This window comes from Sardina pilchardus, chromosome 19 (genome assembly GCF_963854185.1).
Source record: "Sardina pilchardus chromosome 19, fSarPil1.1, whole genome shotgun sequence".
Lineage (NCBI taxonomy): Eukaryota > Metazoa > Chordata > Actinopteri > Clupeiformes > Clupeidae > Sardina > Sardina pilchardus.
This window is the reverse complement of record NC_085012.1, coordinates 8,120,083-8,137,655: the sequence shown is the minus strand read 5'-3', so window position 1 is coordinate 8,137,655 and position 17,573 is coordinate 8,120,083. Positions and strand designations below refer to the sequence as shown.

The following is a 17,573-nucleotide window of genomic DNA, read 5'->3' as shown; positions in this document are numbered from 1 at the left end:
CCGTAGATATAATCGAAATGCAGATTGAGCTAATATATTGAAAACAGGCAGTAGGTAGCAGAGGTGGTTGATTTATTTGTACTGTAGTAGGCCGATTTTGAGATCGGTGTTGTACGAGCGTCACAGGATGACTAAGGCGGGCAAGGGGAGTATAATATGGAAGCGCTAGTCCCACTGATTAAGTGGAGACTGAATCTGCGGCGCACGTAGATGACATCTGCGCCGATACTCATCGGAGAGATAAGAGGTAACATTTATTTTTGCCGAATGAATTGGCACAGCCTGTCCATTTTTTCAGTAATCACTGTGATGTTGTTGCTGTTAGGAGCTTCTGGCTGCATCAGCGTCACTCTGCTTTGCTGTCTCCATCCACAAAGGGGGAAAAATCCCAAACAACATCGTTTCTCCTCGCGCAGCGTGGCAGTTGCAACTTTCCCCAGCGAAGCTTCAGGAGTGTGCCGGTTTCCGCCGAGAAAACTGCTGTCCAACACGTACGGCATCTTTCTCTTTGTCACACAAACACAAACACACGCACACACACACAACACACCAGCACTTTCAAAATAAAAGCTTTTTATCTAGCATTCCAATGGTCTCTTTAGTGGGACAGTTTCTTCTCTGCCTTTTCTTCCATCTCCCCATCTTCCTGTCAGCCTGTCTGTCTTTCTGTCTGTCTGTCTGTCTGTCTTTCTGTCTGTCTATTTGTCTGTCTGTCAGTGTTTCAGTACGTCTGTTGTGTGTGAACTGTCCAGATCTGTATATCTATATAAGGCCTTGTTTGAAAAAGCCAGTCCTGTGTAATTAAGACTGATGCAGGAGGAATTATCCCATAAACAAGGAAATTAAGGTCTCCTGTAGCTGCTGCAACCCCAGGACGAGCGCTAGATTAAAGAGGATTCGAGGTGATTTTGTGCAGTACCCCCCTCAGCATCGGAAAAGCTCCAGCTGGGTTTAGAACAAAAATGGAATCCTCCATGCGCGCCGATACTGCTGTGTTGAATAAAACAATACACCGGCTAGGCTAGGCCCATTTCATATGTTCTCTTCTATGTAAGTAACAAATAGTAACAAATACACTCTGTTTGTATTGCTCATCTCTCTGGGGCCTGTCGTTGTGGTGTTTTTGTAAACAAATACGGTATAGGCGTTTGGGTTTAGATGTATTATTTTTTATTGTTAGCCGTAGCCCTACGTCTGAGTGTTCAGACCCGCATAGATTGCAGGACGATTTCCGTGTGGACCAGGAAGCTCTACAGTATGTTTGCTTGTCTGTCTGCGCTTCTGTTGGAACAGCCTGCGTTTATTGGAAGAGGGAGAGTGGAGAGTAGTGGAGAACAGGGAGGGGTACAAAGCCTTCTCTCCTGCCCCACTTCTTTTTGTGTTGTTTTTTTTTTTTTGGGGGGGGGGGGTGAGTGTGTGGGGGGGTGTTAGATATTAGCTCCCCAGATGGTAAAGGGGTGCAGAGTCACCCCTTTGTGTGTGTGTGTGTGTGAGAGAGAGAGAGTGTGTGTGCGTGTGTTTGTCAGAGCGGGACGGGGCCGGTGAAAGGCCGTGCCCTAATGTGATCAGTGGCAGCGGAAGAGGCGGGGAGCGCGCAGACAATGGGCTTTGGAGCCCGGGCCCATCCAGAGGCCGTGCCCTCTCTGCCCTCTCCAGCCCCAGGCCCTCGCTCCCTGCAGGGGGCTTTGATCAGCAGAGGGAGGACCCCCCCCCTCCACCCCCCCACAACCACCTCCTGAACACCAGCACTTACACCCGCCACACCACTGCCCTGTGCATCCTGCACTTGGCCAGCGCTGACCCCTCCTTCCGGAAGGATCCGCAGGGATGCGGCGAAGGGGAAGGGGTGAGAGGAGGGGGCACGGCCCACCTTGACCCGTCTAGACGACGCTGTGTGTCGTTCTGCTGTTGCCAAGGGGAGGGAGTGAACTCTGACCCCTGATGTAGTCGGATGGGAAGCGCAATAGTGATTTGGGTGTGGGTGTGGATGTGTGTGTCTGTGTGTGTGTGTTTGTTTGGGGCAGAGGGCTTAAGGGCGAGTGCTAGGTTTGTTCAGGGCTGGTGCTACATGGAGAGAGCATTGGCAGAGAGAGACTTTAACTTTCCACAAACTTTTGTTCTTTTGTTTTCTTTTTTCAATGCCCTCCTTAGGATGCCACTGTTTAGTTTTTTTTTTTTTCGAAAGTGGGTGTTAGGACATGAAGTCAGTTTCTTGGCATGAAGCAAGTTTTACTGTGTTTTCTGTTGCAATTATGCAGAAGAGGCAGTTTAGCAGTTTATTTTTAGACCTGGAATGTGTGGTGGCTTAAAACTGAGGCGATGCGGCAGCACCCCTAAATACTCGTGCAATTGTCTTCTCTACCTGGATTACTTTTTAATGTTTCACTCCATGATGTCCTCCCATCCTCTGTAAGTACCATGACTAGACTAATCATTGAGCTCTCTGCTGTGGTGTCGCCATGTCACAACAGCCATTTAACTTAACCCTCGGTTTTTTTTTTACTGTTATCCTGTTTTATGTTATCCTGGTTATATTTTTTTTTCCCCTCGTTTCCATAACTCTGATGAATATGACATGCAAGATTGAGTTGCCCAGTTTTTTTTTTTTTCCCTGAATGCTTACATGATCAAAGAGTAATGATGAACCTTTGATGGGCTGTTAATATCATTTGATTCCTGCTGACAATAAATAAATAAATAAATAAGCTGGTTATGTGTCCACTGGATGCCACACAGTGTAAATGGTATAGCATTGTTACTACCTGTGGTTGTGAATCCTTTGTACTAGGAAGCATTGTCTTTGCTTATTATACTTAAAAGACTTGTATGTAAAGCAGGCTATGCATAATTTCCTGATTGAGCGGTATGACTGTGTGGATATGAACGACGGATTTGGAATGCTTTTTGAAAATTGGATTTGGTGAATTGTGAAAAGGACAACTGTGTTTGTTTTTATTTATTTATTAAATGGATTCATTATTTCATTCTAATCTCGATGTGGCAGGTTTGCATCGCCACGATGGTGCGCCATGTGGTTGCTGATTGTTGTATGACCTATTTCCAAAGCACTTTGTTTGGATGCCTATTAATGCCAATAAAACACACAACATCATACTGCAGCAGCCATTGTGTGGAGTTCTGTTTGTTATCTGTTTTTATAGTCTTTATTGCTCTTTCTCTCTCTCTCTCTCTCTTATAAACACACACACACACACACACACACACAAACAGAGGGATATAATAGCCTAGTGCAAGAGCCATGCCAGGATCTCTTCCTCTTGTGTTGTTGAGTGAAAGTGTGCACAGGCTAAGAAAAACAAAAGTGTGTTCGTCTTATTTTAGCCCCACAGGTCCAGTATATTTGAATGCATTACATAGATATTTGCACGATTCTACATATGAATAACACCAAGCAAATGTTATGATTCAAAACTAGACATTCGGGTGCAGGGAATTAAATTTGTGTTTCGTATTTTTGTCAAGTGTGTCTGAGGTCAGATGACTCAGATTGTGTAGGATGGGTGTGAGAGAGTGGGCACTAGGTTGTGTCAATTGGGCGGGTGGTTGTCTGCAGAAATGGGGGGGACTGCTGTTGTTGCAGTGAGAGCTCCAGTGGGCGTTTGCTGCTGCTACTGTTTTGGAAGCTGGGCATTAGGACTCTCCAGTGCCTTCGGTAGCGCCCCGCCCTCCCAATCCACTCACACATTCACCAATCAACCTTGTGCTTGGCGACCCACTCATTGCTTCCTGCTAGTTATCTTACGCTCCTATCGTACGTCTCTTTGGGCTGCATATCTGTATCTGTGTTCCTTATCTATGTTGTGATCATGACGATAGCGGTCCGCTATTCTTGTCAAGTCTTGTGGTCTACATGGGTCGTGGATCCATCGACTTTGAGTCATTGTTTTTGTCTGAATACTATTCCTCTCAGAGGGGAAAAAGGAGAGAATTTTTGTCCCACTTCAGCATTCAGCACAGTGTTTTAGGAGTTGCTGTGTCAGATTCTCCCACTGTGTGTGTGTGTGTGTGTGTGTGGAATGGAATAGGGAAGCCCGTGTTCCAGAGGCCAATGCAGATGTTATTGTCTCCTCTCTATCTCTATCTGTCTGCACACCCTTGGCCGCCATGGTGCGTAACCATGGTGAGTGAGTGACAGATGAGTCCCACACACAGGGAGGGGGTGTGTGTTTGTGAGTGTGTGTGTGTGTGTGTGTGTGTGTGTGTGTGTGTCTGTCTGTATGTGTGTGTGTGTGTGTGTGTGTGTGTGTGTGTGTCTGTATGCTTGTGTGTCTGTGTGTGTGTGTGCGTGTGTGCGTGTGTGCATGTGTGTGTGTTTGTGCGTCTGTGTGTGTGTGAGTCTGTGTGTGTGGTGTTTGTACAGAGGAGAGATGGTGGGAGGGAGAGGGGAAGAGAAAGAGAGAGAGAGATAGAGAGAGTGGAGTTCTGCCTCACCACGCAAACACTGGCAGTGAAACGTGTCAAAGTCAATCTGCCGCTCGGTCCATGTTGGGCCAGAATGAATGTGGAGCAGTAATGTGTTTGTTTACCATGGGCTTATTTTCACACCAGCCAACTCGCCTTAGTGTGATTATGAACTGGTTGTGTGAAACGCGAGATGGCGAGCGCCATTTCCTCTCTGTCTCAAACATGGTGGCCGTCCGTGGCTCCTGCCACTGCTGTGGCCGCCCTTCACTAGAACGTTTGTTCCAGAGGTTTGCTGGGGGTTGCAAATTAAATTGGTTTAGTGCCTTGAGACTAATGAGTCTTCGCAAAAAAAATTCTCCATTTTGAAATCGACCGAAAATGAGGGTAGCGCGTGGTGTTCTCTGTATGCGCTGCACGCGCTACTTTGTCCAGAAAGAAATTAATTAGCTTTTAATTAGTATCCTCATGTGATCATATACCAAAGAGCTGAAATGCTATTTAGCTATACAATTATGCACACCAACAAGCATCGCCAGTTTGGTTTGGATCACTCTAAATCAGAATGCTTCGTACATTTGAGCAAAACAGCCTTTTGCGTCTAGCATTATTTCAAATGCTTTCATAGTAAGCAATTTGTAAGAAATTGAACTTTTTTTTCACATGTTCTATGGTCCAAGTCTGCATCCATGTGTAAATTGATTATTTGACACATATTGTCAAAAGTATATTGTAATATTGTGGAAGTAATATTGTTTTTTGTAAAAGATGAAGTTGTTGGGTCCATCACAGCGATTATAGCACAACGAATCACAGCATAAAAGAGTGCTAGAGCTCATTCTGTTCCTGTTTCACTGCGCTGGTAACATTTTGTTCTCTTTCTCCTTCTCTCTCCTTCTCTCTCCTTCTCTCTCCTTCTCTTTCTCCTTCTCTCTCCTTCTCTCTCTCCTTCTCTCTCCTTCTCTCTCCTTCTCTCTCCTTCCCCGCTCTGTCCCAGCCCTCTGTCCAGTGAAGGCGTGATGAAGAGGATGTGTCCCTCCATGAAATATGTCTGCAGCGAGAGAGCAGGTACTGAGCTGACACAGATGTATCACCCCGCCTGTCTGTCCGTCCTCTTGTTCTGCACTGTCCTCTACCCTCCTGTCTGTTCACACATCTGGCCGTCACTCAGTCACACTCTTGTCCCTCTTTGCTTTGCCTGTCCAGTTACAGCATCCACACACACACTGCCCTATACGTTTGAGCAGCACACATACTGTACTTGCAGCAGAGGTACAATAAGTTGGTGATCTTTTGCCATTCTGTCCTCGTGCCCTCTAGTTATGGCACCCAGAGGAGTTCAGCTCTTACTCTTGTGTTGCAATTATGACTCATGTGTTTATCCTACAATAATGAATAAAGCCATGATAATCACTGACTGATTTTGGTTTGAGAGTTTTAAATTGGGTCCATTTTCAATCTAATGAAGTGAGAATTGGTCCAATCTGACAAATTATGATAAGCGCTGACGGACACTTACAGACAAAAATGTTATATCTCAAAAGCACGTTTTACATCTTTACTTACCAAAAAATGACATAACCTTGTTTCTTCGTTGTCCAGAAGGATGACCATGCCGTCTATCCTTTTGATTGTGTAATAAATTACTTGTCTGAATTTTTCAGCTACTGCATAACTCATTAACAATGTTAATTGGAAATGAAAATAGTGGGCCAAAGTAGCTTGCTGGGTGCATGCTTGGCTAAAACAATACTCATGGCTAAAGAAAATACAATTTATTCTATTTTGTTCTATTCTATAATTGTTCAAATGTGAAACACTAAGAGCAAGCCTGACGGACTGTGCAGTCCCAGGTCTTTCTCATAATGAACACAATCATTAAGACACCAGGCCATTTGTACGTGTCATAGAATGTCCAACAGCGGAAGGGCAAAAGTCAAGTCGGAATGTCCAGAGGCTGGCGCAGAAGCAGGTAAAGGTCATCTGCATAAAAAACGCTCAGTGCCGAGAGTAGGTCCAGTAATAAGGAATCATCATTTGATATTTCTTCTGTTTCTTCCGAAAGAAAATGAACGCAGTCTCTGTGGAAACATATATATATATATTTTCCAGCATATTCTGCAGAGTGCAGTAAACACATTTCTGTGAGTATTTTAATTGACTTTGATTTGTTTTCTTTTTTTCTTTTCATTTCTGTCCAGTAGACATAATTGAAAGATATAATGTATCTGAAGGGTCATATGTATGTGTACGTAGTACATGTGTATGCAGACCGTATGTACACTGCAGGTATATACAGTTTGCATATTTGTACAATTGGGGTTCAGATTATACAGTATACATGTATCTCTCGCCATGGGTGATAAAATGACAAATGCGTGACATATTCAAGTCATTGTGAATGCAGGATAATCAAAGTCTTTGAGAGGAGAGTAATACGGCGCTATTGAGCGCTTATGAGTACACCCCACCAAACACTGGCAAGCGCGTCTAGTTCAGACCACAGTATTCATGATCACACAACTCACTCATAAACTCGCTCCATGTTTCTTGTCTCTTGCCACCACATAATCAAGACACAAACCTGGAACCACCAGATGCAGTTATTGGTCTCCAGTGTCTCTTCAACTTGAGAACCAACTTGCGCCAACTTTGAAATATTTTTGGCAATTTGGACTCTTAGCTGTGTGTGCCCTAATGAAATAAGGTGATGCAATTAGGGAAGTGTAATTACGATAGATGTCTTCATTAGACTATCTTATCGTTGACCGACTCATTATCACAAAACAATGTGTTCATCACGCTTTTTTTCTGCTTGGCGGTGTTAATTATGCCTGTTTTTTTTTTCTTTTTTTTATCACACCCGAAGCTCTGTTCTGAACTGAACCAAAGAGAGTATTCGCTGTCAGTCTTTCTTATACACTACTGTGATTTCCCGACATCACCTTCTCCTCGTGTTAATAAGTGCACTTGATGAAAGCGAGAATGGCAAAGCTCTTATTAGCTATGGCTATCAGATGTCTCGTATGAGAAACCCCTTGGTATCTTTGACCACCTGCCTTTGTGTCGCAGTGCAAATGCCTTTCTTTAGCAGAGGTCACTCAAAGACTCAAATGGTGTGAAATGAAACTTTCTGTGTGTGTGTGTGTGTGTGTGTGTGTGTGACTTCTCCACAATGCATCTGTTTCCCTTTTGTTCTCGCCAGTCGACTTCTGAGCAGCCTAGGCCTTGTGTCCCATACATGAGAGATCAAGAGTTACCAAGGTGCTATAGAGGAGGGACACGGCAGACTGCTACTCACAAACACTCCCTCTCTCTCTCCCTCTTTTGCTCCTCTCTGTCCCTCTGTCTCTCTCACACACTCTCATTTCCTCTCGCTGTTAGAATCCTGCTGAGCCAGTGGTCGGGGTCACTGACACCAACACCAAAGTCGCTGCCTTAATGAAAAAAGCACTTCTCCCTGTGTGTGTGTGTGTCTGTGTGTGTGTTGTGTGTGTGTGTGTGTGTGTGTGTGTGTTGTGTGTGTGTATGTTTGTGTGTGTGTATGAAAAGAAAGATAGAGAGAGAGTAAGTAAGTGAATGAGTGTGGTTGTGTGTCTGTGCATTAGTGTTATGCTATTGTACCGTGGCGTTGGCGTGAACTAGTTGCAGAAATACTTGAGTTGTAGAGTTTCTACTCTAGCTACACAACCTCTCCGTGTCTGTGTGTGTACCACAATTTATTGGTGCCTTAGTAAACCAGTTTTGTGTGAGCTTATTGTGGACAGATAACAGCAAGTGGACCAGACTGGATCTTCTCCCTACAGGGTGTCTTTGTGCTGGTGTGTGAGAGTGTGTATGAGAGAGTGTGTGTGTGTGTGTGTGTGTGTGTGTGTGTGTGTGTGTGTGTGTGTGTGTGTGTGTGTGTGTGTGTGTGTGTGTGTGTGTGTGTGTGTGCCTGCCTCCATGGATGTGAGTGTGAGTGAAAAAGAGGAAAAGACAGAGGGAGAGGGAAGGGTGGGTCGGTGTGAAGTTCACTGTGAACGGACCAGTGTTTCACTAGTTCTGTCCGGTTCGGGGAAAGGTAGGACTCTCGTGGACCGGTCCCTGTCCCGTTACCCTCCTGGTCCAACGCAGTGCGTTGTGGCATTAACTTGTATTCTAACAAGATTAAAATATATTTGTCCTGGGGATTAGCATAGTTAAGTGTCCTTTTTCCTCCTCCTCTGCCCGGTCCGGTGTGGAGGCCGCGGAGCTTTGATCTGCGCGGCGTGGAGAGGACTCTGGCTTGGGTCTGGCCATCCGAGGGCCTAGTGTGAAATTGGCCTGATGTCATCCCCATTCTGCTGCGTTTACATCCCTCCCTCCTCCTAATGATGTTTCCGCACCTCTGAGGCGCAATCCAGTCAGGGAAGAGCTGCGAGAAATGCTTAGAGCACTCTGGGTAAAAAAATAAAAAAAAACTCCCCCCCCCCCCCCAAAAAAAAAAAAACTTGGAGTGAGTGAGCGAGAAGGGAGGGTGTATGTGTATGTGTGTGTGTGTGTGTGTGTGTGTGTGTGTGTGTGTGTGTGTGTGGAGGGGGGTTAGTGTGTGAGGGGTGTGGTATGAGACCATTGTATGGGAGGTAGACAAGTGGACATCAATACTCCTCCATTTTCTTTTTCATTTGCTCCCGTTTTCTCACTCCTTCCATTTTCCTTTGTCCGGCGAGAGTCCTTTTCTTCATGTAGGCTGGCGAAGTTGAACACTCCCAAGTGAAAGTTGTTTCTGATTGTTTCGTCATTGCCGAATAAAACTAATATAATTTGGTTAGGTTTGTGCTCGGCACCAAATAATTCCGAACATGCAATTTAGTTTTTAAAACTTGTATCGTTTGTTCATGTTATGCATTTTTCTTACCAATAAAGTGACCATCAAGTTAAAAAATAAAACAGATTTTTTATAAATTTTTCAAAAATACACAGTCAGCAGTCATGATGGCCATCTAAATGTTCTAAATATGTCTACGCCCTTGTGCCAAGGAGAAAACTATAGACCGAGAGATTGAAAAGGGTCTCCCGTCCGATCCTATTATGCCCATAGCTCAGTAGATGGCGAGTGGCTACTGTGGGAGACGGGGTGTGGGTGTTGGATGGGGAGGGTGCAGGCAGGAAGTGAGCCACCTGCAGCCATGACAGCTGGCTTTGACCTTCGTCAGGGTATTGGGGTGTCTGTACCCCCTCCCCGCATCTTTCTTTTTTTCCTCCAACCTCAGACTTTCAATGCACAGTATACTGGCCGCTTTTGAGGTACCCCTCCCACCCTCCCTCTGTCTCTTTCTCTCTCTCTCTCCCTTGCTTTGAGTCTTGCAGTCTCCTTTTCTTTGTCTCTGTCCCTCTCTCTTTCCCTATTATTCTCTCCTTCCCCCTTTTTCTTTCTCTCTGTCTTCTACCCTCCCTCCTCTTTCTCTTTCTCTTTCTCTCCCCCTCTCTCTCTCTCTCTCTCCCTCACTCCCTCTCTCCCTCTCTCTTTCTCCCTTGCCTGGTCTTGCTTCCCTCCATGTGAACTCAAGTCATTCAGGGCCCATTTGGTGTCACTTCCTCATACACGGCTCCTGAGAATGGAAATGGAGATGAGGCTCCATGAGGGTTGGCATCGCAGGGGTCAGTGCATGGGAAATGTTGCCCTGCCAACCATTTTTTGATTGCTTTTGTGTGTGCTTTTTTCAGTGGAGGAGAGGAGGGTTCAACCGACATTAAAACCTATGTCTCCAGACTATGCCAGATGGGTGTGCCCAAGGTTCACCTTTACTTGATGGGTCGCATCGGTCAGTATTGCCTGCTCAAGGGGTAGATAAAAGTTGAGGCTGGTTTGATTGGGTGCCGTCAGGGAAAAAAGTGAGGATGTCTCTGGTAATTTGAAATACAGCTTTTTACCTGAAAATAGTGGACATAGTATATGAACATTTGAAAATTGTTCTATTCTGTTTAGATTGACTGTTTATGTGTATGTATGTCAATGCGCAATTGACGCCAATAACTTTCAAGTGCTTCATGTAGGCCTATGACGTTCTTTTTCAAAACGCAGTTCTTGCGCATTTGTGTTATTCGGTCGTACAGCTTTCAGGCCCTTATCTTGATGTATTGTGCTTTTTCGAAACAGACATGCCCTGCATATTGGCTGACCAAAAACAATAAATGAAAATGTATAGCCTACTACTCGTCCACCCTTTTTAAAATATATATATATTCTTTTGTATAGTACAAAACTGGTGGACTGAAATTTGTTTTTGTCATTGAAAACACCAAATGCCACGGGTTACTAACTAGACTAACTAGCTCAATGATGGGTTTTAAATAAAAAACGATACGCCTGCGGTCACTCTAGCCTTTAGATTTTTTTGTAATTTGCCAAGTAGGCCTAGCCTATAGGCAATGTGACCTTGATTTTTACCACCTTAAACATTATTTTAGTGTGGTGGTAATGACTTTAGAAAATACCTTAATTATTAGCAAGTCTACATTAAGTTCTATGTGCTTGATCTCGGCCTGGTGGTAAATGGCTCGCAATCAAAAAAGGCCTATTTTCGTGAGAGCCTATTCAGTCAAATGCTATGGATCCTTAGGCCTACACGAAAACAGGTCTAAAACGGGTTACATTTTTTATGCAGTAGGCTAGTACAACGAGGTTGAATCCTTCGTCGATTAAAGAGAGGACAGTTCCGTGCAGTAGGAATAACTTAACAATAGAGCAAGTTCAATAAAGGTAGCCTAGTTTCTATATCTAGTTAACTATATCTTATGTTTCACATGTCCAAACTCAAACTGAACTCAGGTCAGTAGGACAAGCATGTAAATAAAATTCCCATCACTTTGCTGAAGTTATAATTTTGTTACGAAATGAATGTCACAAAGCGCGTCGGAGATGGCAGTTATGCACGCTCGACTTGTGCGGCACCTGTCCTGCAGAACTAAAAAGTTTCCCCAAGAGGCAAAAGAAGGTCAAAATAGACCAGATCCATTTGGTTTTAGCAACTAACTTTATCCATATAGGTATATGGATGGACATGAAACACTATATGTTTCAATCAACACGCTAGACTTTCTTTATATAGCCACTGAGTAAGAGTAGCCTATCACGACATGACTCATCTCTGACTTGGCGAAGCTTTGTTTGCCAAACCATGACGTCATATCCGGGGGGCTCAATTCTCATTTGATAACAGCGGCACAAGCTCTGCTCAGTCACCGCTTTAAATAGATTCTGTGCCTTCTCTCCGAAATAATTTCATAACAACCCCATAGTTCAAAGACCAAACCACGCGCTTTTATGAAAGCGAGAAGACAAGTTAAACATGAAGGTGTAGTAGGCTATATTTCAGATTTATTTTTTCCTCAAGTTCAGGAGGCAGTTAATTACACAATTAATACATACATGATACAAACTATTTACATATATAACAAATAATATTTAAACACAAAATAAAAATAGCATTGTAGTATACAACTCAAATTGTGTCATCAATTCATTTTAAACATAGTCATATATAGATAGATCTTCGCTGATGAGTAGGATAAATTCATTAGGTCTTACCAGCAGTTCACATAAAGGCCATGTTCTTAGATAAACTCATATGCATTGAAATACTGTTTTTCTGATTCGGCACAGTTCAGTGTCACAAAAAGTTCGTACTGGAACTCGTAAGGCAAAGTGTGGCAAGTTTGGTGGATTTTAAATTCACACACACTTTTATAGATATACAGCAAAATGATTCAGACAGCAAAAAGTCCACAATTTTGGCATGGATACAATCTGCAACTTATAACTCGATCATACCCCTATCGACAAAGATCATAGTTAATAAACATTTGAATCTGCCATAATATAACATCGCAGCTTTCATGCAAAGGCCCCGAAACTGCTTCATTCACATAAAGAAGTTATTGCAAGATAAATAAGCCATGTAAACACCTCTGAAATCTAAAAAAGCAACATCGGTCTCGTGTTTTTTCCTCTTCTCCAATATAATCTATATAAATACATAACAAATATGAAGGGTTTTTTTTCAACAACGATAAAACAATATTCCAACAATAGTATTACAGTAAACAATTGGCTTGCTTCATTGTTAATGATTATAACTGTGGTTGTGTGTTTATATATCTATGTGTATATAATTATTTATTTATTTTTTATATGTATGTATAAAGTTGGACGACGTCCTACTCTGGCACCATGAGTTCGCTCTCATTCCTACATCATTGTCAGTATGCTACACTTATAGGCAGTTTTCATTGATTAAAAGATATTTTGCTACAAAACGTTATTGTTATATTGCTCTTTCATAAAACTATTCATATATCAGGAGGCCACGAAACTGCATTTTCTATTATTATTTGATATAATGTGCCCATTTAAAATTAATGGGATTCTAGCACTTCATAGGTAAAAGTGTTAGAGTGTTATCGGACTGTGTTGTTTGGCTTCACAACCGTAGGGCTATGTTGTTACATCAATAGATTACTTGTTTGATTGTATACACGTTTGTTAATAAAGTTGCCAAAGATGGCCAGGCAAATCTGAGTATCTAAAATATATATGTATATATTTAAATATGCATTCTGTTACATTTTGGGAACACGTAGCCTACGCAGTATACTAACCACTCAAGACTCCTGTCATGTCCGTTTTTATCTAACTCAAAATCAAATAAAACCAACAAAGCTGAAACAAAATATCTTCTTAGCTATTTATTCATATTCACAGTTGCCTGGATGCAGCAGAAAAAGGATTCTTTGGACTTAAGCGAGATGTTTTCATGTTGCTGACATGTAATGGTCGAGTAAGCTTATCAGTCGAACGCACTGGATGTACCTGACAATATATGTTAACGATACAAAACGTCTAGAGACACGGTTTCTCTCTCACGAAGCATGTAGGCCCACTTACTCAGAAAGAAAATGCCATGTTATATGACATATATAGATATTTAACTTTTGTACATTTATGTAATAAATCACGTTTATATGTATGTAATAACAGATATGTATCTGATAATAATCTTCTTAGATTCAGTTAATGCTGGTATATTTATACACTGGCCCTTATTTACTTTCTTTTCTTTTTTCTTTTTTTTTAGAAATTATTGCATTGTAATCATAACGATATATTTTTCTTAGTCGCAGTCGCTGTCTCTGTCTGATTTGTCGTCCTTTGCTGTGGTGGAGTGATTGTACAGTCCCTGCGCCATGAGATGTAAGGCCAGAGAATTCTTAGAGCCTGTGGCTTTCTTGATTTTGGCCCGTTTGTTCTGGAACCAGATTTTGATCTGCGACTCGTTGAGGCCGAGTTCTTGAGCCAGGCTCTGTCTTCGCTGTTCGGTCAGGTACCGGTTGGTTTGGAACTCGGTCTTAAGTCTCTGGAGCTGCTCTGCCGTGAAGGCTGTGCGTGGTCGCTTGTCCTCTTTGCTGGGGGTTTTCTTCTTTGGTTTACGAGATCGAGGACCTGCAATAAATGAAAGTGAATACATTAGATGTTTGAAGTCATATAACCTGGTGTGTGTGTGTGTGTGTGTGTGTGTGTGTGTGTGTGTGGTGTGTGTGTGTGTGTGTGTGTGTGTGTGTGTGTGTGTGTGTGTGTGTGTGTGTGTGTGTGTGTGTGTGTGTGTGTGTCTGTACGTATACGTGCGTGCGTGTGTGTGTGACTGCGTTTACTTGGTTATCTGGTTCTCAACTCTAATTGGAAGATTGGGAGCAACTGAATGAAATATGCTTGTTTACACACAGATCTGAGCATACTCATCTACCCATTCCTTCACCAACCAGTCTGTCAACTATAGGTGTCGATCCACCCTGTACAACTCGATCATTCCATGCGCTTTCCAGCAGTGTGACTGAACAGATAGTGTTGGGGACCTCTAATGGGTGAGACAGAATAGAAATGATGGAAAATAAGTTGCCCATTTATCATGGAGGATGGCTACGCTTAGTAACAGTATGACAGTCATCGCACAAGCACCGATGGTCTATTTCGCCAATTGCCTGCTATATAGTATGGTTGGCATTGTAAACTTCGCTAAGGACTCATTCGCGACACGCCCTTCTCCATCCTATAAGACACTGCACTGTCCGACGAACAATAGCGCAACGACAAAACTCTCCAATGCCATGTTGAAGATGTGAACAAATCATGATTGTATGGGTCTGTTTATATCCTGCACTGGTTGCAGCCTGCTGACCAGGTTACACTCCAGTTCAGAGCAGAGGCACTTGCACGTAAGACTACGAGAATCGTGCAAAGCTCCGTGGTATAGCCACCCTATTAAGACCTTATGAATCTGACAACATAGAAGAGAGATCATTTCAACTCGATTAACACATACCGTTAGGCAACAGCTCAAGATATGTTAGCAGCGATGCGAATAGTTAACACGAATGATAAACCACTTTAAAAACAGAGGACTTCAGCCTACATCGAGAGGGAGGCACTGGCGACAGGACGTGAGCAGTTGGGGAACCTTTACTGAGGACGCCTTTTAAATGTGTTAACACTTTTAAAACCACACATTCTACAGCAACGGGACAAAATGAAAGAGACGTAAAACATCGACCGGGATTAAATCGAGGATTCCCATTTGCATTATGCATGAGTACACATTGTTCTTTTTGACTCCTTAAAAGTATTAAAATATACAGTTTACAAATGGCAAATCTCTCCAATGCAAAAGAACAGTTTTAAGAAATTTGTGCGTTCCGAGAATCGTTCGCTTTCGCTAAAACGCTCCGTGCAAGGCCTTGGCTACTCCATTGTGGAGAATATGCTAATGCAATATCAACAAAGGCAACGGGTTTCATTCGGATGGAATTGAAATTGATAGATCAGATAGATTTAGACTTTTATTTATTCTATATACATCTTATATTTTTCTTTCTAGTTCTTTGAAATTACATGAGGCTCATTTCCAGAAGGCAGGGAGCGAAATCCACACTAGAGGTACTCTAAAAGAGGCCTCCAAATTGTATTCGTTTGATGTTGCATATTAAGTACAAAAACAGATTGTGGTGATGGTGCTTTCCCAACAAACTCTACAAATATATTGGGAGTGTTTCGCTCAAGTTCAGTGGAGTAAAACTCGTGAACTACACTGATAATACAGACTTGGGTTTAAATGTTTTAAACTCAATTACTTTTGACAATATGATTTGCCATTTTTCCTAATTCATTTATGAGGCTTATCTTGCACAACTTATTAATGTCCTGCACGTCATCTTCCCAAGTGACATGCATGTTCAGTTTCGGGAAACGTTACAGGCAAATTGAGTTCTGTAATGAATAGTTGTGTTTGCAATGAACAATTCCCTGACTACTGCAACACTGCGAGAGTCCGGCAGTCACACTATGAGAAGAATTAAGCTTACCTGACGAGGGCCTATCCGAGTAACGGGTACAGTACACCCAAGCCGGCCAAAGCATAGGCGCGCTGTTTTTTGTTGTGCTGGCATGAGAACTATCCGAGTCCGAACTCAGGCACTGGTCTCCACTCTCACTGCGGGACTTCAGCTGTTCCTCGGTCGCTATCTCTGCCTTCTTCCCCCCTGCGCCCGGATGAGGCGTGGAGGTTCCCTCTGCTGGTACGGTACTTCCCACCTGCCCCACTCCCGGAGTCGTCGGGCTGTGGTTTTCTCGACTTGTGAGGTTGCTCTCATCGCGCGTAATGTTTGCTTCTTTTCGCCGTCCGAAGTCAGGACGTAAGATGTTGTCGATGAAGAAGTTGGTGATTCGATGCGGGAGTTGCAGGTTTCCCGGTGCTTGTAGAAGTGGAAGGATCCCCCTATTCGACTCGTCAGCCGACCCTTGGCGCTCCGCATCTCTGTTACTCTGCTCATTCTCTTCCATACTGATACACTTTCCACTCTCTGCCCTTAACCCTTTTGTCGCTCTCCCGGACACAGTCACTCACAATCCACTTCTGGAGAGCTTCGGATCACTTTGCAATGTATTTAGGAACAGTTAAAAAATTATGTTGAAATATCAGTGGATATTGGGGACCCCAAATAGCCCTTTCATGTCGTAAACACAAAGGAAAATCATAGTTTTGCTCCTTTGTCCCCTTGTTCGCTGTCCTTTACTTACAGTGGCAGGTGGGAAACACTCTTTGCCAGACGTGGAGCCCGTTTGGTATGATCCGATCTCTGCGTCAGTCCACTACCAGGGCTCCAATAGCAGCGCCGATGCGATATAAAAGAGCTTCTAACTGCTCCCGAAATACTTTCACTCCGGATTTTTGTTCTTATTTTTAATACGAGCCCCCAGTGACGTCGCACTCTCGTATCCTAGACACGTGCCTCCCACCAATGGAATTGGAGAGGTCTGACCACATGACAGTGAATTGCGAGTAACAGACAACGCGCATCCTCGCATTTTTAAAGCAATAGTGCGCAATCAACGCATTAAATGCAAAAAGTAGCGCAAAACGCAGCTTGAATATTTGATTTGATAGCGAGGTGGAAGCCAATGTCATTACGCGTTTATACATTACTTTTGTGACTATCTGCGCTCTATTTAAGAATATCAATTAAGTTTATACTGTAACCATATATGCATTGTACAAAATCGATATTTGGAATACTGTTTTATTGTAATACTATTGTGTCTCTGAGAAATGTGTAAGAACCAAAAGCTAACCGCGGTGGCTCCCTAAGCGGTGCACTGGAATGCCTGCATTTGGCGTTCTTGCAGGTTGGTGTACGCCCAGCGAGGGTGGGGTAGAACACCGCGATTTCTAATTTTTCATGTTTATAATTTAGATGCCTCGTTTTACTACATGCTACCAATGGTGTGTAAGGGTTCGAAAACTATGCACCAGCAATAAATAGGTTCTGAGTGAGTGGCGTGAAAAACAACTACGCTCCTTTCCGAAAGCTAATCATTCGAATAACTTTGGAATGGCGCCGGCACAAGGGCTGTCGTTAATTACAACACTAATTTTGGGAAATATAATAACCACACCGCTGCTGCCTTAAACTTACATATAGTTAAAGACAAACACACACACGCGCACACAAGCGCGCTCACGTAAGCACTGAATTACACACACACACGCACGCACGCACGCACGCACGCACACACACACACGCACACACACACACACACACACACACACACACACACACACACACACACACACACACAC

The 17,573-nt window shown here is 43.2% G+C and overlaps 1 protein-coding gene and 1 long non-coding RNA gene across 2 annotated transcripts in view; one reads left to right on the top strand and one right to left on the bottom strand.

Moving 5' to 3' along the window:
* LOC134066328 (uncharacterized) overlaps positions 1-17,573 on the top strand; it is a 45,300-nt gene that overhangs the window by 13,624 nt on the left and 14,103 nt on the right. Inside the window, exon 2 of the long non-coding RNA XR_009936408.1 lies at positions 5,420-5,490. This is a non-coding gene — a long non-coding RNA (uncharacterized LOC134066328). The remainder of the gene's footprint in view (positions 1-5,419; positions 5,491-17,573) is intronic.
* On the bottom strand, positions 11,758-16,593 carry en2a (engrailed homeobox 2a). The gene is made up of 2 exons (XM_062521251.1): positions 15,799-16,593; positions 11,758-13,885 (listed from the first exon to the last, which is right to left on the bottom strand). Exons 1-2 carry the CDS (start codon positions 16,274-16,276, stop codon positions 13,557-13,559), a joined length of 807 nt encoding a protein of 268 aa, XP_062377235.1. The 5' UTR covers positions 16,277-16,593; the 3' UTR covers positions 11,758-13,556.